The 24641-nt window shown below is 38.1% G+C and overlaps 1 protein-coding gene across 1 annotated transcript; it reads right to left on the minus strand.

Annotated features, from left to right (window-relative positions):
* Positions 1–13011: 13011 nt before the first annotated feature.
* On the minus strand, positions 13012–15190 carry LOC105055886 (1-aminocyclopropane-1-carboxylate synthase 3). Its single transcript, XM_010937897.4, has 4 exons — positions 14954–15190; positions 14665–14796; positions 14307–14467; positions 13012–14217 (listed from the first exon to the last, which is right to left on the minus strand). The coding sequence occupies exons 1-4, from the start codon at positions 15104–15106 to the stop codon at positions 13281–13283; spliced, it is 1383 nt and encodes a 460-aa protein (XP_010936199.1). The 5' UTR covers positions 15107–15190; the 3' UTR covers positions 13012–13280.
* Between the last annotated feature and the right edge of the window lie 9451 nt (positions 15191–24641).

Genomic DNA, 24641 nt, shown 5'->3' on the forward strand with positions numbered 1-24641 from the left:
TTGATTAAATTTCATGGTCCTGGTACATATATAAATGGAAATACATTTGATTAACCATCAAAATAAATAACTACCAATGTTGAGTGTCATATATATACTATATTGTTGCTTTCTATTGCATTATTACAAGTTTAATTTTTTAAAAAATAATTTATTTTCTATTTTTGAAAAATATTAATATAAAAGTTTAAATAATAAGAGTTGGCTATAAGTTTTCGAGGTTAATGAATTGAAAAATACATAAGATTCAAGTAGGGTGTAAATAAGTGAAGCTCAAGCTTAGGATCAAGCTGACATTAGTACCCCTAAGCAGGGCCAAGTATCCTATATAATATTTTCTTACTAGTATTTTTCCATGATGTCCTATGTCATTATAACTAATCTCAAGTTAGCTCATCCGATTTTGAGCCAAACTTGTGTTATTCAGAAATAGCTAGTTTAAGATTACTTTTATACATATGTATTGGTATTATCTTGAAGACTAATGAACCAAGTTTGAGTGAGTTGAGTCTCACTCTAGCTCAGCTTGTTGGCTAAATTTGATCTAATTCAATTTTTTTTTTTTTTTTTACAGCGTCATTCCGATTTCTTGAACATAGGATGGTTGGCTTATGAACAATTTACCAGTTAATGGCCCTATTAATATATAGATGGTTTCAAAGTTAAATGCTGCTCTAATGTATGTGCATTACCATCATCACTAATCACATCTCTTTTTCTATTGTATGTGTTTTATCATCTTTGTTTGTTCTTCAATGCAACAATATGTATGTTGTGTTGCCTTCCTGAACAAACGCTAAATAAGTTTTGAATAAAGGGTTTACTGTCAATTTCTTATTCAATTGCAACCACCAAAACTTTATTTGGTCAAATAGTATATAACCACATTAACCCGGATAAATCCAATCAGCAACGAAGGCCGAATAACTTTATTCAACTTTTCAAATACTTTCAACTTGAATTGCAAAAAGAGTAGCATTATCTATTTATTTATTTTGAGTTATTCACCCAAATAGTATTTACAACTATTCCAATTGATTGAGAGTTTTTTTTTTTGGAGGTTAGGCATATTTACTGAGAGAAGAACAATGCTATGGATTGGGTCACCTCTTATATGGCTCCGCCTTCGAGAAATATTTTGTAGATCAAGAAAATAGTGGTTCTAGTTGCTCTTTGTGATATTTTATTTTCTGATTTTATAGGATATATTCATATACTAGACTTAATCACTCTATTCTTAACAAAAATAAAATAAAATTCGTGATTGCAGAGGCACCTACAACAATTAGCTAGAAGGATATCATGGGAAGAAACCTTGATATTGGATTTAACCATCCAATGCACAGCATTCACAACAAAGCAATGTAGCTGGGCAACCTAATCTTGGTTTGCATGAAAAAAAGGATGATAAAGTTCATGAATATCGAAGGATGCAAAATAATAATAATAATAATAATAATAATAATAATAATAATAATAATAATAATAATAATAATAATAATAATAATAGCTTATTCAGATTTTCATTACCCCAAAAAATATCAATCATAGTTTATTTTCTACCTTTTATTTTTCTATGCATCATTCTAGAATTTTTGTAAGATCACAAAAGTGCTTTAATTAGTGAAAAGATAAATAATGTTTACAGAAGAGTGTACAGTGGAAAGCAAAAGGAAAGCAGGGCCCAAAAGCAGATGAGGCCCAGATACAATAGTACATATATAGTAGATGAGGAGATACAGCATTGTCAGCTTGATTCTTGGCATGGATAATTTTTGCGCTTTAGCTTTTCCTCGACGAAACTTGATCATACGTTTCCACTTTCCTGTTGAATCAAAACTTTTGGCCTTTTTTTTTGGACTTCAAAGGCTTATTCTGAACACCTAAAGTAGACGCTTTGCTTTTCAGGCAAAAAAAAAAAAAAAAAAGGAAAGAAAGCAGCATTCACAACCAACTCACACTAACATCAGACCAAGATTTCAAGAATGCCTTTAGAAACGAAGTGTTCGGTCATCTGACACTTTTTGGCCAAGATCTCACTTTAGATTCTTTGTGGATCGAATGATTAAGACCTCTAGAGAATCCACGGGCGGCATGCTTTCTTGAGCAAATGAAAACCCGTGGGAATTGCGAAAGTCATTGGATATGCTTCTTTTTTCCAAGCCTAAATCAAGTTGGTAATTCGTACGCACTCGACCAAACTACTTGTGCTACACTATATAAACTCGCTAGGAAAAGTTTAAGCATACACATGCATGCAGATTTCAAAATGTTAAGTTGGTAGAAAGCAGGTCAGCATATAATGTCGGTTGACTTTTGATATTATGTTGGGATATTCTAAAAATCTGAGTTCATAGGAAATAGGTCAACAATATGCAGCAGACTCGGCATGTTCATCACATGAGTGCACGGTACATTTCAATTCCCACTCTTCTGCACCCCTATTGACTCAAGTTTCCCGTGTCTTGTGGATCTGTACAGAAGCAAGCGCCGTATCGCCCACGCGCTACAGATCCAATTGAGCAACCCCTTTGCATTGTGATGCCTCAACTGCGTGCGATGCATGGATCACATGGACCATCGAACCTTCTTATGGTTTACATGGATCAAATGGTATCTGCTTCGACCTTCCATGTTGTAGGAATTTCTAATGACTGGGGGTTTGTTTGGCTGTTTCCGTAGGATTGGAATGAAAATTTTGTAGGATTCATGGATTGAGCCTTCTTGTGTAGCATGGCACTTTATCAACTAAACTTCATCCAGTCTAGATTCTTGATAAATCTTTTTTGTCCCACAGCTTAAAGACTAAGATTTGGGCTAAGTTTGATAGATCGAAGAAAAATGGATATCAAATATTCCTTCACTTTTGAAACCAGTCAATCTTCCGGAGTCAAAATCGCACAGCTGATAAAATGTTACCATATCTTCAAATCGTACGAATTCCCCGCAGCTAGATCATGGAAGACTCTACTGATACTTCTCTGGTTGCCCGCAGGCTTGTCGTATAGCGAGAAGTAAATGGGCAGATCCTCATTACTTTCCGCGCCTCTGGAACAGAAACCAATTCGGACCGAGTCCTTGACCATTATCTCCAACCGACCACGGCTCTCCCCCCCACCCTCCACTCTCGAGTTGCAGTGGAACGCCATGCTTTTTCCTAGGCGTCGACTGGTGAGCATGGCCAGCACGATAAGTTTTCTTCCCATTGACCAAACGCTCGCCCAAATCATACCTCCCACGTCCGGGAGCTCGTGTTTAATTCACTTCCAGAAACATGTCACGGTCCAAAAATAATTTACCAAAGTCCTATACCAGTACGTGCCCATACCAAACTCAAATAAGTGCCAATTTGTGTGTCCCAATTTGATTTGACTCCCCTATGGCCAACGGTGGAGCACCACTCCCGGGCGCGGCTGGTCGGTGGGGGCGTTATCTCCCAAACCGGGGGCGCGCCATTCCCCTCATGGGCCCCTGGCCTGTCCCCCGGTCACCACGACCGCGTCGCATTCCAGAGCTCCTCCCATCCGCGCTTGCACACAGGGATCGGTTGCACAGAGGTTCTTATGCTCCTTCTCCCACGTGCCAGCCTATGACACGGCTCTGAGTGCTTCACATGGAAAGCATCGTGGACTGTAGGAATTTGTAGCCACCCCCACCTGATTAAATTGAATGTGACCACTTCTCTTGATGATTGAGTGATGGGCTTCTTTGACCTCAGGCATCGGAGCATCGCTGCCGAAGGCCGGGCAGGGCGGGGCCATGGCTGCCTCTCTGTCGTCGAGAGAGGCCAATTGGAGAGTATTGATGGTATTAGCATGATCTTGGACAAGGAGATCCACTCTTTTTGTCATTTGGATTACCTTAGGACAGACTTGACAACATGATATTTATTTGTTTGCTTTTCAAATATTGCTGCTGTGGGAAGGGTTAGACATCCCTTTTGGCTCCAGACAGGAGTGGATTGGAAGTTTGGAGCATGAAAGGCTTTAGTCACCGTAGAGAAGGGGGGAAAACTGCCGTCTTGAGAGACTGGTCAATAATCCTTTGTCTCTTCTCGAGTGTGAGCTATCATTGTCTCCATAGATAAAGCTAGTTGTGATATATGGGTCCATCGCATGTACGACTCAAAATCTTTACTTCAAATGAAATACTAATTGATAAAGCAAATGCATCATGAGAAAAATATGGTGATAATTATACTATTGCAGACAAATTCATGCTATAAGAGCATCATTGTGTAGCATGCATTTTTGACTCAATTTGTGATTTGCATGTTGGGATCCACAAATTACAGAAGACTAAATATATTTGTGAAGTATTTTTATACAGCTTTTTTTTTTTTTTTCATTTACTAATTGATAAATCAAAACCATCATGAAAAAAATATGGCAGCAATTTATACTATTGCAATCAAAATCATGCTTTAAGGATATCATCACTGCATAGCATTCTTAACTTAATTTGTAGTTTGCATATTTGGATCTACAACTTGCAAAAGGCTAAATATATTTGTAAAGTATTTTTATACAGCTTTATTTATTTATTTTTTTTGGGTAAAATAGTGTTTACTAATTGATAACCAAAAACATCATGAGAAAAATATGGCAACAATTTATACAATTACAGTTAAAATCATGCTATAAAGGTATCATTATGTAACATTCTTGATTCAATTTGTGGTTTGTGTATTTGGATCCGCCAATCATAGAAGACTGAATATATTTGTGAAGTATGTATATATGTATGTGTGTGTGTGTGTGTGTGTGTGTGTGTATTCATTTACTAATTAATAAAGCAAAAACATCATGAGAAAAACATGGCGATGATCTATACTATTACAATCAAAATCATGCTATAAGGATATATATTATTGGGTAACATTCTTGACTCAATTTGTAGTTTGCATAATTGGATCTACAAATTACATAAGACTAAATATATTTATGAAGTACTTTTATATAGCTTTTTTTCTCTTTCCTTCGAGCAGTTACATAGAAAAATTATAACATATTTCTATGAGATATTCTGATTATTTGGATTTAGATTTTATCTTAGTTTAGTTATTTTAGCAACATGATACTCTCTACAAAATATAGTTAAATATCATTGATCGATCAGCCAGGAAGATGAGCAATTTGCTTGGTTATTATGCAAATTAATTTTAGCCAATGTAACTTAGTGAATACTCTTTTCTCTTCCTAACTGAACAAAGAGTAATCTCTTCTTTTTTTTTTTTTTTTTGAGGAAAATACAAGAGTAACCTCATCAGAGTCTTGTAACTTTAAAAGAAAGAAGGTGAGTTTCGATATAGAATCAACATATAAAATATTTATTCTTAAATATATATAATATAAAAAAGAAGAAAAGAATATATTGTATTCTATATACAAAAACATGCTAGTAATATAAAAAGCTTGAAGAAGGAAAAATTACATAGCTAATGTTTAACTTTTTTATGGCTCTGTATTTAGTTGACAGCTTGAATTTAATAAATTGCTGGTTTTGTGCCCGTATGTTGCACACGGATTCTAGATCACATAATCTATCATTTTTAAAAATTAATTATTTATTTTAATAATAAATAAATAAATAATAATTTTAAAATTAATATTGATAAATATTATATATCATCAATAATAAAAAAATTTCTTTCAAATAATATCCTGTCATTATAAATAACAATTTCATAGAATTCAAAGCGGTAAATCTTTGGCAAAATAATAGCTTATATTTCTGTCAATCCAAATTTCTAGTATCAATCTAAATTTTTGACTACATATAATAATAGTGGAATAAATAATGAACAATCATCAATGACTTGCTGAACTCTAATTTAATTCAGATGAATGGATGTTAATTGCAAGAGTATAATGGTTAGTTTTAGAGGTAATAATATAATGCTTAGCGGCATAGTCATGGCAAAATAATAGCTTATGTATTTGTCCCTTCAAATTTCTGATGTCAATTCATATTCTCGGCTACATATAATGATAGTGGAATGAATGATGAATAATCATCAATAATTCACTGAACTCTATTTAATTTATATGAGTGGGCTTTAATTACAAGAGTACAATAACACTATGCTTTCATAACATAATTTAATTCATATGAGTGGGCTTCAATTCAGTATTTTAATACCATAATGCCACTCTCTATTTTTAATGAGTGCTTTTAAGATTCTTTCAATGCTTTAAGAATATAATACTTTTCACACATTCTCTATTTTTACATGGCATATTGGAGGTGTATTTTGATCTAGATGGCATTCATAGTTGATAATTTACTACTTAGGTAGATAGATTAAATTGATAATCCACTCTCTTAGTTTTTGCTTTCATATATATATATATATATATATATATATATATATATATATATATATATATATATATATATATATATATATATATATATATATATATATATATATATATATATATATATATACATACACACGCGCACACACACACACACATAGTTTTTGCTTTCATACATATATATATATATATATATATATATATATATATATATATATATATATATATATATATATATATATATATATATATATATATATATATAAAAGATTACTCAGTAAAGATCAATGGTGTAACTTTTTGGTGTGAGGCTTTAATATTATGGTGGCACAATTCTTTATATTTAGGACATATATGGAAACTCAAATAAACTATTCTTAGAACATATTTGTTCATGATTACTAAAAATAGAGACAATGGTGAGCGAGCGATGACAAGTTTAACCATTTTGGTAGATTTTCATTTTTAAAAAATTTGAGACACAACCAATCATCGTAGAAAAGGAATCTAAAGTTTCTATTTTAGATCGTGTGATCTGCAGGCTTCTTGCATCGCTCCTTTGCTTTCCACCTTAGACTCTTTGTAGAGTTTAATAACTGATAGTTTATCCCTCTATCAAAACATGCCCTTGAAAAATATGATGAGAGTGACATTCTAGGTAAACATTGTTTCTGTTACATTTAAATTATGTTATATTGCCTTAGCTCCCGGTCTAGCTCTGAAATCATAACAATGCTATAGTAGTCTGTTCTTTGTACCATTTGACCTAATATGCATAAAGCATTTGTAACGTATGCTGTGCTCTATACAATGTAGCTTGCATCATAATATTGGATATGTGTAGCCATGAATTTTGGTCATCTCATAGCTCAATTCTAAGCTAACTCTCTACGTATCATGCTAATTCCATAACCAAATATTATAGAAAGTTGCTACGGTACTGCTTAAATATTTTTTATAGAAACATCCCGGTCATCCATTGGATAGGAATCATTAAAAAATTCTCATTTCAGCAAGTCACCAAAATGATAATCCATAATATTCTTTTTTGGAAAATGGATTGGCTTTCCTAATTAAGTAATTTTCAATATCACCCCTCTCTCCTCACCGCTCCCTCCCTTCCTTGCTTGCTACATCCACGCATCGACCCCCTCTTCGTGCCAATAGCCTCTCCACCCCCCCTGCCCTCACTGCCCCCTCCCTTCACCAACTACCTCCGGGCATCGGTCTAGCCACCTCTCTGCATCAGCCCCATCCATCGCACCATCCCTTTCCCTCACTCACCGCTTCTATGCACCAACCATCTCTTTATGCTAACAACTTCTCTACGTTGACCACCTTTCCACACTCTCCTAGTCTACTTATTTTTCTTTACTTAAAAAAGAATATTTACTTCCTTTTCCATCTATCGTGCTTTCTTCTCCCCTTGCCCACCGCCTCTATGGCTTGCCAATTCTCTATGTCAATTGCCTCCCCACGTCAGTGGCTAGTGGCCTCACTGCTCCCCTCCCCTCATCTGCTTTTTTTTTGAAAGAAAATCGATCATAAACCTACTTTTGTATCTATCACACTGCCTTGATCTCCTTGCCCGCTACCTCAACATACCGTGATCTCATTCTCCACAGCCTTTCTTCCATGCTTTTCAACAATTGAAGATGGAGAAACACTGGCTTCAGAGAACAAATCATGAATTGGAGGAGAAAAGACTTTTGAAAATATTTCGAGAATTTTCAAAATTTATCACACTAGCTATTGTTTTCTATTGTAGATTAGCCCTAGATGTTGAAAAAATTATGCACACCAATCCCGTTCTATATGCAGCTACCGGTAGAGAATCTTAAGTTTTTTTTCTTAATCAAACAGCCAGTTCTTTTTTAAGTGAAAATGATGATTCAGCATTTTAGATCATCATAGCAAAAGCCAACATTATATATATATGTTGATGATTATGTGCTGCTAACATCATTCAGCTACATCAACATGTAAGGCTGTTTACGTAAATGACCAACGTGGGCATGATAGTGTTTTCATCTATTTATATAACATTAATCTTTTGAGCACTTATGTTTGCATTTTATAGATTAATCATACAATTAGAGTAGTAGCCATGCCAACATGTAGGGGGTGTTTGGTTGAGGAGAGTGGAGGTCTGGAATCGAAATCGGAATCGGAATAGGTGACTCCCATTCCAACCAATTGGTTGGGAGGAGTTCCATTCTGATTTCGATTGCAGGATGGAATGAAAATAGATCAATTTATATAGAACTCAATCCCTACTCTTCTCTATGGATTCAATTTTTCATTTCAATTTCGATTTCGATTTAAATCACGAACCAAACACTTCGAGAGATTTGACCATTCCGATTCTGATTCCAAGCTATTTCGATTTTCATTCTCATTTTGATTTCGGTTACGAACCAAATGTCTCCGTAAGATTGTGGATCTGAATTACCCACATCAGTATATCATTGGCGCTTTCTATTATTTGCATATCATTTTTCACCGACTACCTTATGTTTGCATCTTATAAATTAATCATAGAAGTAGAGGCCAGCTGTTAAACAATAAGAGTTAAGAAACACAACGGTAGAGCAATTCAAAAGCAAGAAAATTTTGGACAAGAATCATAATTAAATACTTGGTGAGATGATCACATCCAAACGCCTTTTTATAACAAGATGGCATCCAATCTCTTTGTCCAGTTTGTGACTTTATTTTTGCCATCTTTCTTTTTCTCTCCTTGTCATGCCAAGAGGATCACCACTGGATCAAAAACTAACATACCTAATCCGTTAGTCCTAACAGTGTCCAGCTGGATGGTAATAATTAATTCAAATAGCCAAAAAGCAAGGAGACCAACTGCGACCTTTTTTTGAAATGCCAAATATAGAATGATAAAAATATAACTTTATTTAGACCTTTTTGAAGTCCCAAGATAATGTTGGATGCCTTTGCTATAAAAGATTCACTCAAGATTGGCTACAAGGAAGGGATAATTTCTCTCTTAGGGTAGAATAGCTACTTTAATCAATTTGATGCTCACAACCTTATCCTCCTATTATAGTTTAATGTCAATATTCAAAATGCCCAAATGGATGGTGAACAGGATAGGTCAAATGTGCCGTCCATTTTCATGGAAAGGAAGGGAGACAGTTGGTGGTTTCAATTATATTGTTAATTGGGATATTGTATACAGGTCCAAGGAACAAGAAGTCTAAGCACTAAGAATATTGAGCAAATGAACTTGCCTTGTCAGTCAAATAGGCTTGGAAGTTCACCTATGGATCAGATAGTTCTTGGTGGAAGCAAATCAAAAGTACCTATTATATAAGGAAAAAAATTGGAATGAGATCTAAAGAAAAGCCTTAAGGCACTCTATCCTATTTAGAAAGCTATTAATAAAAAACTAGCTGCTTTTTGGAAGTCTTTCTTTCCAATTAGGTGATGAAAATGATATTTGTTATGGGGGAAATCCGCTACCCAATCCGACCTTCTACTTGTCGGATTATGGTTAAGCACACACCTCAGATACTTTGCCGACGACTTAAGAGGAAGGCAAAACTCCTTTGAACGTCCAGAAGACAAAATTAGAAAATCGATGTAAAGCAACTTTATGATATCGAAGCCTTTCCAACCTCCAAATTGGATACACACTGGCCTAGGGTCGGGATCATATATACCGATGATAAAAAATAAGGTCCAACACCGATAGACCGTTATAGAAGAAAAAATAATGCTTTAGAGTCTCAGATGATTTTTTTAAAATATAGGTACGTACGTAAGTTAATATCACGCAATTAACATCTATAACCTACCACTCTTATCTCTAACGAACATGAGTATTGATTCTCTCTTCCATAACTAAATTTGAGGGGTAAATTTTGACTGCTCCCCCCTATATAAAGGGGGGGTATATGAGATCCTCAAATAAGTTCTACTCCAGAAAATAACCCAATCTCATGCTCTTAAGTCATCGAAGAATTTTCGATGAGAGTGGATTTGATTTGTAGGGTTCGTTCCAATTCTCAGATTAAGACCAAGCACCCAGATCGGAAGGAGTCGAACTATAATCGTACCTCCCAAATCGAAAATTTACAGCAACAGTTTGGTGCTAAAGAAAGAGCCTAAGCGCCCATTTGAAGAGGAAAGAGAATATGCAAGAACAAGAGTGCATCTTAGGCCGGAGACTTGCAGCAACAATATCCATTTCTAAAAGGGCACTTGGGTAAGTCAAAAGCCACTTTCATCATTTTTTGAAGACTTGTACTCTTGAGCCATTAACCCCAATTGCTCAATTATGTCCTATTAATGGTCATTTTGGCACATTAAACTTAGAGACCCTCTAACAAGAATGCAATCAGACTAGCTTGAAGCACTTTTAGGCCTTCTCTCTTATCAAACCATCGAGAGTTACGATTGTGCCCATATGGAAGCTTACTCCGATTGAAGTTTTCTCAGTTGAATCCTTCTATATATTCATCGATTAACAACAGTGGTCTCCTCTGTCCTTACTACAACGTTATTTGGAAAGTGCTAGAAAAAGTCAAGGTATTTCTCTAGTTTGCTTTTGAAAATAAACTTCATATAGAGAAAGTATTGGCTAAGAAAGTTTGACAAGCCAAAAATATGTTCTATGTGGCTTATGGATGGAATCGGTGACCCATCTCTTCATTAGATGCTCTTTCACTCGTATAGCTTATGTAACTCTATTAAGATTCAATTGAACCTCCGAGGGGTGGACCATTTGGAGACAGAGAAAATCTCAGCCATCTATGAGGAGAGCAGGAGACAGCTATGTGCAGCTCTTTCCTGGGACGTACAGAAGGAAAGAAATACGAGAATTTTCACTAAAAGAAGCTGTTTGGTGTATTCCACTGTACAAAAGATTTTTTATATATTTCTCAATTAGCAACACCTATGATCAGCAAAGGGGATATATAGCAAGTCATAGGGCATTATAGAATAGATTGATGACTCTTGTTCATGATTTTTCTAATTGAATTTCGGATCTTGCCTTTGTATTTTCTCTTTCTTCCTATTGAAAAATCAACAAATGGACTTCTGCTATGCTACAGTAAAATAGATATAGAACAGAAGAAGAACAAGGGCTCGTGTGGGAATAAGAAAGCTTATATTTCTGAAAAAAATAGAAGAGAGAACAATTTAATTAATTTTACACGAGATGCAGCACTATTTATAAGCAACGATACGAGACTGCCAACTCTAAACTTCAAGACACGAACTGAATAGAAAAAAATATGAAATACGATGTGGGCGACTACCACATGCATGCCCAAAGACTCGGACTACTGTTAATTAAAAAGGATCAGATCTAATAGACCCAAACTCTTTCAATTGGATGGTCAGATTTTACATCAAAGTTCATCACTTCCTTCTCACTTGCACATAATTCATCTCATTAATAAATAGAGGGAGGCTCCTTGCTTCCTCCATTCTCCCTTTTTCTAAAGAAAAAAAAAAAAAAAAACTTTACCTCCTGTCTTATCAATGGGAAAAGTATATAATAATCCTTCAAATTAACAGTCTCAATCAGCATCCAATTGTGGCTGTGGTTGATATAAGATAGTAAGCTGATCGATGTGGAAAGAAAAAAAATTAAAGTTGATGTGCACAGAGGAAAAATAAGATGCAACCACCAAACGCTCCCAGGGTGGATACACCAAATTGTTTCAAGCTTGTGACGGTCATACATTAGGGTAGGTGGAACAAGAACATGCCAAACTTAGAAGTAGCCAAATCATTGCCCCGTTGGTTTGAGAGCTCCACTTTTGTCCTGTGGAACTACAGGCCAGTATTAAACCGTTAATTATATATTAGAACTCCAAAAGTACAATAATCTATTGGTTCATGGGTTAAAAGATAGGGATGAGAGGAGAAAGCGCGTTTTCTAACACGCAAAAAGATACATGTGGTCAGTGGTCTCAAAGTATAAACGGAACCGCGTAGTCTTTACAACGCATTTTAGTTGAAGCAATCGAAGATCCTGGGAGTTTCACATTAACCATGCCCCACTGTCAAGCAACCATTCATTGCTTTTGTAAGCAAGGATGCTATTCTTAATCATGGCTACCGCTTAACAGGGCTTTAAAAGTACGTGGACCCCCTACATCTGTACAGAAAGTGTATGGTCGGTTTCAAGAAGCAAGGCAAGACACACCAATGACCGCAACCCTCAGCAAACAATCTATGTCCGACCACTGTTTTGTGGTTTCTGCGGCGGGCAAAACCCATTATTCAACATTTATAGTTAAGCCGGCTCATGCTGGTGGACCTTTACTTCATGGCTTTATCTTTCGTTAAAATGTATTCACGGTCAAGCCTCGAGCTAGACAGAAAATTAATGGACAGCGAAACATCCACGGTCAGATAATACATAATCCTGAGATAATTTTTCCTCGACTTTGTCGGTGCATTAGAGATTGCAACTAAATCTGATCCATTAACCATGCCTTAAGTTGTCAATTAAGACTGGTTCATGGGGATGCAGGGGCTTCGTTTTGGATTGTGTAACACAGGAGTCATGACAGCATCATGCATGGTACTTCTGCATTTTTATTACTCATCACTCATTAGATGTTAGTCAGTATGCTTATTTTATAAGTAATGTTATGGTATAGAATCAAATGGCTGGTACTACTTTCTACTTAAAAAACCAAAAAAAATAGCTGGTTATACTATGTCTGACTTTGGACGAAGACTTCAGTAACATCATTTAAGTAATACATGGGAACTAAACAACTGAACTGAATTCGAGTCAAAACAAACTCTCTTGGACATGAAACTTTGACTACATCAAGAAGGGATTGAGTGGTCCAAGGAGGAAAAAAAAAAAGGTAAAGATAGAAATAATGCATACACGAAGAGCTAGCTAAAGAGATAAAAAAAAAAAAAAAAGAGAAAAATCTAAGAACAGTCACGCGTTCTCCCTAGCCAAGTACCTTATCGTTCAGACTTGCGATCCCAGGATGATAACCGCAGCACCCACTTGGCCAGCGACGGCCTTCTTACGCGGCGGCCTGAGTCATGGCTGCTGAGACCGGAATCTATGAAGGTCTTGAGGCGTCGCAAAGCGACATCGAGGGTGTCGATCGACATGTTAGCAAAGCAGACGCGAAACCACCCGGGCTCGATGCAGTGACATGAAGAGCCCGGCGAGATGTTCAGTCCCACTTCGCGCACTATCCTCTTCCATAGTTTCATCTCTTCTTCAAATGTCTTGGACTTGAGCAGGTGTCTCATGTCCACCCAGCAGTACAACCCTGCGTTGCTCTTTAAACAGCTCACACCGGCATCCCGGAGTCCATCGACGAGCTGCCCATGTCTCTCCTTAAGCCTCTTCTTGTTCTCCTCGGTGTATTTTATCGTGAAGTCCTTGTCGGAGAGCAACACCGAGAGGAGGTACTGAGTTTGGGAGGAGATCAGGCCGAAGCTTGACATCTTGGTAGCAGCAGCCACGACGTCGTCGTTGCCGGAGTAGATTGCGGCGACTCGGAATCCCGGGAGCCCAAGATCTTTGGAGAGGCTGTAAACAATGTGGACGCGGTGGGAAACATTGTCTCGACCGATCATGGCCTCTGCAACGCTGATGAACCCTGGGGAGTCGAAGGTGGTCCCCGAATAGATCTCATCGCTGATGAGATGGATGTCTTTGGCGAGGACAAAGTCGATAAGGGTGTCGAGTTCAGGTCGGGTTGTGGTGGTGCCCAACGGATTGGATGGGTTGGTTATGAAGACTCCTTTTACTCTCAAGTTGCACTTTTTGGCCCGTTGATACGCTTCTTCTAGAGCGGTTTTCGTGATTTGGAAGCCATTGGAGCTCGAGCAATGGATGGGAACAATCTCCACTCCGGTTCGCCATTTGAGATCCCTATCAAACCTGTCGGAAATTATATAAACTGATGTCAGGCGCATTTATAGACGGTACAAACATCACAATGAAAAAAATACGGCAGAAGCAATGGTTACCCTGGGTAGTATGGAGTTGGGAGAAGGAATGCTTCGCCGGGGTCGGCAAGGCAAAAGATGAGAGTCTCGTTAGCCGGAGTGGCACCCGCCGTGAGGACAAGGTTGTTGGGTTCGAACCTTACTTTGTTCCCTCTCAAGTATCCCATGTAATTCGCCAGTGCCTGTCAGTATTTACGTTGCAAACTTCGATCAAAGAAAGAAAAGGAAAAAAAAAAAAAAAAAACTTTTGCCGTGTCTTTAATTCATAACGTAAACGGTCTCTTGATGATTGCTTGAAAGAATAAATTTATTGTCGGTTTAAAAAGAAAAGAATGTCACGCGGTTGATGGAGACCGGACAGCTGAATGGGTGGGCTTACTTTTTTGAAAGCTGGCAAGCCATGATAATCCTGGAAGAGGGCCAGCTCGCGGAATATGTGCGCGCCGTCTCTCTTGAACCCCGCTGGGTCGGGGTGGCTCTCGAGCCACGACTCGATAAGATCAAATGACAGCTGCCCAAAGATGACGAGAGAAAAGTAGAGACTAGCGTCATTGCACTACTTCATGTGAACATAGCAGAGTTTTTTTTTTTTTTTTTTTTTTATTATTATTATTTTTTGATGAATAATAAAAAAGGCAGATCGTTGTATGGTGTTTGATGGTGCTAACCTGGTTCTCTGCAAGGCCCATCTGAATGATTCCATCTGGGTTGGAGATTGGGTCATAAGGGTTCTGCTCATACTCCTGCCACCCTAGGAAGTAAGAGGAGTCCTGTCCATGGGAGTTGCATGCCGCCTTTCTTGAGAGCAGATTCTTATTCATTTTGGTGTGTGGGTAAGAGATGCGCTTTAAAAAGGTTGATAATGATGGAGAGAAAGGGCAGAGGAGAAAGAGCACTAGAGTGTGTTTTGGTGATGCCTGTGGGATGGAGAGCTTGGGGTTATTATATAGTCTTTCTGCTGAGAGAGAGAAGAGAAAGAGGCTGCCGACAAACAAATATCCCATAGGTTTTTCTTTTTTTTTTTTTTCCTTGGATGATGATAGGTGATGGTCTAAGGCAACGGCGAAACACCGACACCATGCCTATGTAATTTGGAAGCGGACAGGGTTGTATCTTTCGCCCGATAGAAAGGTTCCTGCTCCTTCGCGGGAAACCATCGTCGGATCGCGCAATATTCGTTTTGAGATCTGTGCAGACCGATGGATGAGCCTCTTCCGGGTGCTTTGAGAGCTGTGCAACGTGCGATCCAACGGTCAGCATCGTGACGAGCCCTTTAGAGCCCATGGGTCCTACGGGATTAAATTTTAAGTTTCGGATCCTTAAAAATTGTACCATCTCTTCTCTGGAACAGCTTCTCTTTGAGTCATTTCATGCCAGGACATAAGATACTCCCATCTGAACTGCACTTTTTTTTTGCTTCATTAATTTGATTTCGGACCCTTAAATTCCCCAGAGAAATTATTGGGTGGACCAGGTCTAAGTGGACCAGGGAAAATCTGGGAGCATATGCACGGTGGATAACGCGCAATAGAGAATTGGTGAAATACAAGGGGTAATGTGGCGTGTTAGCCACCGTGGGATTGGGCGTGGTCCATTGGACCTGGTCCAAGTAATAATTACACCTTAGGCCACCATTCCCAAGTGCTAGGACCATCGAGCTCAAGCCCTTGTCTCAAACCAATTGATCTCTGGTCATCGGTCGAGTCTTCACCAAACCCACTTCCGACTTGGGCTTCATCGATGTCGGAAGTATCAACTGGTGCACGGAAATGGATCCCTTTCGCGATGTGATGAACTAGTCCTCCACCATGCAACGTTTGACTCAAACTAGTATGGTTGCAGGAGTCATAATATAAACCAGTCCTCCGACAAAACAAATCAAGGATGTATCTTCGGTAGTAGATTCACCTGAATCCCACGGGGAGAAAGGTCAATTTCATTCACCATGATCTCACCAGCATGACAAAAATCTATCAGATTCGCTAATCAGTTTACGGTGTTCCTTCTATCTAGAGAAACTTTGATTTAATCAGCTACCTATTTTGCTCATCCTATTTTTTTATGAGAAATATGCAGTCAAGTTGGAACAAATCAGCATCCGGGAAGGTTCTCCAAAGCCAGCCACGATCACACCAAATCTGTCAGATGGACATCTTTTCGTTATTCAATTCCCTCAACAGAGGGATTGGTTACATTATTGTTTTTGTTGTTCGGAGCTTCAGTTCCTTCTATAGGGAAACTTCATTGTAAACAGCTTCCTGATCCTAATTTCTGCTTAGCAATCTCTCTAGAAAAAAAAAAAAAATGCAATAAACTTGGAATAAATCTGGCATCCAGGAGAATTCTCCAAAGTTAGACATGATCACGTCAAATATATTAGATGAATATATGTACGTCATATATTCAATTCTCTCAAAAGAGGGATCGATTAGATTTTTGTTTCGTTGCTCCTATTATTGTTCACATCAAACCTACTACATATGGTTTTACCAAAAAAAAAAAAAACCTACTATATATGGGAGCTCTTCTTATACCTTTCTCCGGTTTGATCGATATGCACAAAAGCTCCAAATCAAATCCGAAAACCAAGCAATCGCCGTATGTTTCAGCTCACTGATTTCAGTTTCTCCACCCCAAAAGGCCTGAAGTGCTGCTTTCTGTCATCGTCACATGGTTGGCGGAATGGACCCACGGGGACCAATTAAAATCTTCCAACAGTCGCCCTCTTTTGTAGGTAAACAAAAGCTATGCGATGGAAAAGCGCAAGTTGCTAGAGGGTGACTCTTGCTACATTTGGATCGTCAAAATAAATGAAATAAATAACTAAGATTTAAATCTTTTTGAATTATCTCTAATGTATTGGAGCATGAATCTTTTACGGTATGCAGTTGCACCGTAATATTTATATTTATTAGTTAGTATAATCAGCTATCAAGAGATGGATGATCATTCAATAAGCTAGCCTACAAATGCATACCACATTATTAATGACAGTTCATTTCTTGACGGCGATCATCTAGTGATGCACCGCATCCTATGATGCATGAGCCGAGAGGGTCTGATTGTATGTATTTATATATATATTTAATTTGGTAGGAAATCTTGGGACGCAGAGAGCACATTGGATATTAACCACATTTCTCTATCCTGCGTTTTTTCATCTGACGGCTTTCTATGTTTTTGCTCTTCTACCCTATATTTCGTGGAATTATACTTTTACAAGGCGGTCATGTTACATGTCACGTAGAAGTAAGGCTAAGGTCACGCAACTTGTTGGTGTTAAATTATCGGAAGAGACCCACCTTAGACGGCGTCCGTCTCGAACCGACGCACGTCGGTCCGACCGATAAGTTACATCATACGACATCACCGTAATCCTTGGTTGTGGGGCCTGGTCAAAGATGGGTGTCCAAGTCCGGGTTGTCGGAGGTGGGTGCGTTCAGGCAAGGGTGAAAATCTAGCCACAGACCGGAGTACGGACGCCGACTTCCATAAATTATCTGTTTTAGGTTCATTTTTCCATCAAAAAAGGTTTAGCTTCGCTTACAGGCCAGCTTCCCCGAAGGGGACTCCAAGACTTAAAATAAGGACCCTAGAACCCTACACATTGACTTCCTATAAGTTAGCTATTTTAAGGGCTCCGCGTTTTGGTTTCGAGTCCTAATCAATATAATATAAACTCAAAGCAAGGACTTGGATGATGCACTCTGGTTCTCTGTTTAATATGATTTTTGCGGGACAGTTGGCACTACTATTGTAACAACTGCAAGAAAACAAATCCGCCTTTCATTATACCAAAAAAAAAAAAAAAATCTGCCTTTGCAAAAATTTATAGGAGCCACCGTAAGAAAAGTGGTGTTCATTACCATGGAAGTTAGCTAGCTCGGTCTCATGGCCATTGTTAATAATGCTGCTTTTACCCTTCATCCCTTCGATCTTTTTATTTTGTCTATCGATACTTTCTTTCAATCTTAACTTCTTTGGTTATGATCAAGTTCATTTACGATGATATAATCGGTGCGGTCCGTATCTTTTGCGCGGAAAAGCACTTGATCTTCTTGATTATTTGACCGTACTTTGTGTAAATTTCAAAGCAGTCTAAGTTCCTTCTTATCCATCCGCATATATTTGGAAGCTATTATTCTGCGATCCGATGGTGGATTCATGCACGAAAGGCTTTTTTTCACATAAAGATACCACCACGTCCTTGATATAATATGACGAATTTACATATGGCCCCCTTCACTTCTTAATGGATCTCTCTCTCTCTCTCTAGATCACTCTCTATGTTTGTCTGGATATCTATGTGTTTTCCATCTAGAAAGATCGAATAAAATGAGAACTAGCAACAAGAAGAGCATACTGCCTCCGCCATGAAGAAAAGAATTCAAAGGAGGAAGAAGATTAGTATCTTAAAAGTTCCTAGAATTATTTTTTTTGCCATTCGAAAGACCTAAGCATTATCTTTCGTGCATATCTCATAATGAAATTATTAAGATTAGAATGCTAACTACAAATCCGTCTGAAGTCTTATTTATGTTTTATCTGCTAGGTGACATACAGTGTGTTTTTTTTATGCTAGAAGTTTTAGTTTGGTGCTCACGTTCTTTCATGTTATTTTAATTCTCTTGCCACATTTGTTGAGTTCTTTCGCTATGGATCATAGAAGCTTCGGAGGTTTGAAGTGCCAAGGCAAACCCACATGATATAATTTCCTCTTCCTCCTCTGGCTCCCATCATGTCCCACTGGTCCTGGCCTGCTGATGCTTGATGTTGGCCATGCTGTGTAACTGCCATAACGTGCGCAAACCAACCAAGCATTTACTAATGAATGTCCTCGATATTGGTGCAAGACATAAAACCCACAGCCATAAACATGAACAATTATGGCATATCATATCATATTGGACTAGTTGTGAGAAGAAGTAATATACCTTGTCGTTCCACATCGCAAGACTTCCATGCCCCAGTGTTAACATTTAGGTTGCATGGGCTCATGGGGGCCATGTGGTCTTGCAGTGGCAGAACTAAGAAGGGTTAAATTCACATGACAGCCCCACCATGTATATCCTGCCCAAAACATCTCATGGCTTGGCGAACAATGATGGATGTACTCCTTGGTGACAACTAACATGGCATTGCACCCTTGCAGTCCATTCTCGAGCCACTTTGGCTGATCACGAAGCATGGTCACATTGCTTTCTTCTTCAGTAGCGTAGGCCCTCATAGGACATCAAATTTCCCATAAATAAAAAAGAAAAAAACATTCTTACTTCACCATCTCTTTCAGCCTATGGCTTTTCCTCTTCCTTCCTCCATGACTTGTACCATCTTACATTAAACCTCCCGATGTCAACGACAAGAATCAACATCAGATGTAACAAATGTGATGCACTCCATGTACCTAAATGCTTGGAAGTTCATGGTTGATAAATTTGAGATATCAAGCCTCTCTACATGCTGAGCAAACAGAGGTGGTCACGAGAACAACATGAGGTTGTGTATTTGGTGTTTGAACTCACGACCTTGTAGACAAGCTGTCGCATATTGACTTTGTTTTAATGTTCATATGAGGCCCCAGAAGCTGAAACATGTTTGACACGGGGGGCATATGATGTCGTAGTATCTTCACCTCTTTGAATGCCTGTAGCTTTGTAATGTCATAAGATCAGATAGTCGGTGAAGCGTTGAATAAGGTAACATACGTTTTCATCTTAATATGGGAAGTAGTTCCTCACTTTATATGCCCCAAAATGGTCCCAAGTGCTCTTATTCTACTAGCTAGATAACTAGGTAAGGTTTAAGAAATGCATGGTTTGTCACGGAAGTACTAGCAAAAAGGTGTTGAGAACTTCAGAGTCCGATCAAACTTTTTTACCGTTCATAAAGGGTCAAATATCCTCAGTGGTAGTGGGACAAGTCTCGTATCTAATTCAATAGGTGGTGCACGATAGGAAAGGACAGGAATGGGGAGAAAAAAAAGCTTGCGTGTTCATTTTATGCTCCTATCTTCCCTTGTTGCCCAGCTATCCTCGCCTTCAATTTGCTCAAAAAAACTATTAACCTACGCTCCAACCCTCCATATATAGTTAAGGATTTGTAACTTTGCATGTTCGGCATATATGCTCTTTATGATCTACACAGACTACACTTGCTAAAAAAAAATACTATCTAGTATCTTCACGTTGATATCATTTATGTTACAAAGTTTAGGTCACGTTTGTTTGCATGTGAAGTTGGCCGCGGATGATATCTGTACGGGTTGCTCTTTGGTTGATTGCTCGGCATTCCACGCATTTGCAAATATGTGGAAGTAAATAAACAAACATCTTTCTGAAGAAGAAAAATCGAACTTGTACTAGCTAGCTTTCAATAGCCGCATTATTGGTGAGCCTAAAGTCGCGGTGCAACCTGAACTTTGTACGGGATAGAACTGTAGGAGTTCGGGTTGTATTTTGGATGCGAAAGAATGATGGACTTCTTTCACGACATCCACCGTAGGATCGCACTTTGCATATATTTCAAAGCATGATATATATTAGCTACGTGATTTTGTGTTGTAGACTGAAAGGAGTTTGCCATTTTTTAAAAATTATGCAAGGTACGATCCAACAATTGACGTCACAAAAAAAGATCAATCATTCTTTTATACGAAAGGAATAATCCGAACCCTGGCCGTAAAGCCTCGGTTCAAAAATGAGTTTATTGTGAGGCAATGATTATGAAATGAGTTCATCTGACCTGCTATACTGGATGCAACAAAATGTTGAGCTAAAAAAAAAACAAAAAACTCTGATGAATGACCCAACCCAAACTTGATTAGACACACCCTAACTTTGATCTTGCTGGTGAATAAGCAATGAATGAATCTAATTCCAAGACACAAACAGACAAGAGTCAAATGTATCTTAAGGTTTCACCTACCGAGTAGAGCCCGAGAACAAATTCAAGACGTACATGGGACACTGTCGCTTACCTCCTTTCCACCCATCTTCCAGAAAGAAAAGCCACCTTGCGCTGCCTGGCTTGGGCTCATTTTGCTAACCAGTTGATTCAGGTCTTGGACTTGCCTGATGGACCCAAGATGGAGCCCAAACCGCAACTGCGCCTCAGAACCATTAACAAGCTTAAAGATGCGCAATGCGTTTATTTTGTTGAATATTCCAAGCTTAAGATTGGATCTTGATGTATTTATTTCCAAGCTTATCTTCCTGATTCGTTGTTAAATATTTTGTTTGCTGATTCCACGGATGTATTTATGCTCGTTTGGTTCAATTTATCCGATTTACCCCAGAAAAAAAAAAAAAATCACATTTAATACAGGTAACTGAAAAGGTGTATTAGCATGGCAGCGTATTCTTTCTTCCAAAGGTTAGTGTTTGGCTTTCTTTGAGCAAGATATCATCCTTGTTCTCTCTTCTGCTCTGGTTGTGGTAAGTACACACATGTATATACAGCATAAGCATCATATCCCACTGCAAGGTCATTCAATCCATATACAGATTTAAAAGTTGAACCTTTTGAAATTATTTGAGGTAACTGTAACAGCCCAGGTACTTGGGCTGTAGCTCAGACGGCCCAAAAAAAAAAAAAAAAAATTACAGAGGAAGAGGAAGACTCCTAACCGGAGTCTTCTTCCTCTCCGTTTCCGACGAAATCGGACTCGAGGAGTCCGGCTAGAGTAGGAAACCTCCTCTATAAAGACCAACTTTCCTTCCTTAGAATCTTACAACAAAATTTCAAAGAAATTAAAGGAATTTGAAGGACTTTGGCAAAAAAGAGCGTCGTGAGGATTGATCAGAAGAGAAGGGCCGTCGGAGCTATTTTTGGCTGCCGGAACAAGATACGTTCCTTCTTCCTCCCTTTCGGATTAATCTCTCCGGCCATTGGGTGCTTGGAAGCCAGCGAGGTGCCAGTTCGGGCTCAAACAGAGACACCCCTGTTTACGTTTTTTTTTTCTCCTTCCGCAAACGACAACAAAGGGGGGTGGGGCTGCCACTGAGACGGCAGCCTCGCCGTCGTCGAGTCTTTGCCGGAAAGGGTGGCCGGAGGTGGCTCACCTGGCCGGATGAGGGGGAGGCGCTCGGAAAGAGCGCGGGTCCCCTGTTTTTGACCGTGGGGAAGAGAAGAAGAAGCCTCTTCTCTCTTCTCTAAATAAATAAATAAATAAATATATATATATTAAATATATATATATACATATATATATATAATAAATAAATAAAAATTAAATTTATATATATATAAAAAAAGGGGTGGAACATAGGTAAGAGTTTCGATAAACCTCAATATATAAATTAAAAAAAAAAATTGGTTAAATTAATTTGTTTTGTTTGGTAGGAGAACAGTCCAACGACCAGGGAGACAACGAGTAGGGTTTTGATTTTCAGACTATAAGGCTGTGAAATTGATTTTTCATTGATCGAGGTAAAAATCATTATACATGATCATCATCACATGTATATATTATTTTACTGTTAGTTTTGCATCGTTGGATTTGAGATCAATGAATTTATCATATGTAAAATGTTGATATTTACTTGTGTGGTTGCGAGCATGAATATGTTTTCATCAACGCATATGATGGCATGATTATATAGTTATGACATGTTTATTTTTTAGTACACTACAAAATTTGAATTGATTAATGGTATACGTCCATAAAATAAAATAAAAAAAAGAAGAGAATATGGTTTGGACTGATCTTGTCATGTGGAATAGCCAGCCAGGAGCTTATGCCTGGGACAGCCTCCATAGGCTTATGTGTGGAAGAACTTGATCCGAGAAAGATCATGGCCATTTTGATCCGAGAAAGATCATAAATAGTTCGATCCGAGGAAGATCACAGAAATCGATCCGAATAAAAGATCGTCGCATGATCCTGGTTAGTCCAAAGTCAAAAAAAAAAAAGAATAAAAGGTTGTCAATCCGAAGATGTGAAAGATGAAACATATAATATGAATTCAACAATGAATAAAGATTTCACCTGATGATGTATGATGATACATATGCATATTTGTGACAATATTCCAGTTATTATATACCTATGAGTTTTCTCAATTGTATTGGTTTTAGAAATATAAATTTTATCTACTGGCTTGATGTACATGTGCAGTGATTCTTACTGAGTTGGAGAAGCTCATATTTCCTTCTTATTTTTTTTTCAGACTCATAGGATGCTTAGTTTGGGCGGTTTGGGCGAGAGCAAATAAGAACAGAAGCTTTTAGTAGTTTAGTTAGTTTAAGTTTTCTGATACCAATGAACATGTGAATAAATTGTATTGAACAAAGTTTACATTTGATTTTAAGTTTTGACTCAGTGGATTGATTTGGTAATTACTTGGTTATTTAAAATTTTTAAAAATGTTAAATTAATAGGCCTTACATGATCCTTAGGGCGCTGCTCTAGGGTTTGTGTGGCCGTGTCACGTGCCCAACTCAGGTGCTGGGTTTGGGGCTTGACAGAGTGGTATCAGAGCCTAGGTTTAGAAATCCTAAGGTTCATTTCAGAGGAAGAGTATATGGGTAGACTTTTAGATGGAAATTGACTAATATGAGATATTTTTATTAAGTTCCTGACTAAAGTGAAACTGTGTAGGTTGACATGGCAAGAGGGACTAAGCGTGGGCGAAATCGGAGACCTACTCATTTTGCGGATGGCTCTAATGCTTGGGAGCCAGCTATACAACAAGAAAATGCTCCACCCTCATCGGATGATGATGCACCACAACAAGAACATCCTACTGAGCCTGTAGAGGTCACTCCTGGGGAAGAAACTCCAGGAGAACCTGAAATTCAACTTGGGGAACAAATTACTGCGGCTCAGTTAATGCAAGTACTGGTTCAACAATAAGTGGCTGCGAGGGAAGATATAAGGAGGATATTGGAGGTGCAACAGGGACAACAACAGTAGATCATACAACAAATATTTCAGGAGCGACAGTCCCAGCAGCAACAAGGAGCTGAAAATCAGTATGAACGTCAAATCAATTTATTAGATTTCAAAAAATATGCACCACCGGCATTCTCAGGGACCTCAGATCCTATGGAAGCTGAAAGCTGGCTAAAAGCAATAGAGATGGTTTTTCATGCTTTAAGATGTCCTGCTGAAAATAAGGTCACTTTTGCCACTTTTATGTTACAAGGTGAGGCAGCCGATTGGTGGGAGATGGAAATTGGAAAGATGGGACCAAATGATGTACCTTTTTCATGAGAAGAATTTAGAAAGGTCTTCTATGAGAAGTATTTTTTTCAGAGTATCCGACTCCAGAAATTTCGAGAGTTCGATCGATTGGTACAGAACCACATGACAGTTGCTCAATATACAGTCAAATTTGAAGAATTGTCAAGATATGC

This window comes from Elaeis guineensis, chromosome 13 (genome assembly GCF_000442705.2).
Source record: "Elaeis guineensis isolate ETL-2024a chromosome 13, EG11, whole genome shotgun sequence".
Taxonomy (NCBI): domain Eukaryota; kingdom Viridiplantae; phylum Streptophyta; class Magnoliopsida; order Arecales; family Arecaceae; genus Elaeis; species Elaeis guineensis.

Coding starts and splice junctions, on each gene's coding strand:
- LOC105055886 (XM_010937897.4), bottom strand. CDS start 15,106: ATGAATAAGAATCTGCTCTCAAGAAAGGCGGCATGCAACTCCCATGGA. Junction 14,797..14,953: donor TGGGCCTTGCAGAGAACCAG/GTTAGCACCATC, acceptor ATCTTTGGGCAG/CTGTCATTTGATCTTATCGA. Junction 14,218..14,306: donor CCAACTCCATACTACCCAGG/GTAACCATTGCT, acceptor AATTTCCGACAG/GTTTGATAGGGATCTCAAAT.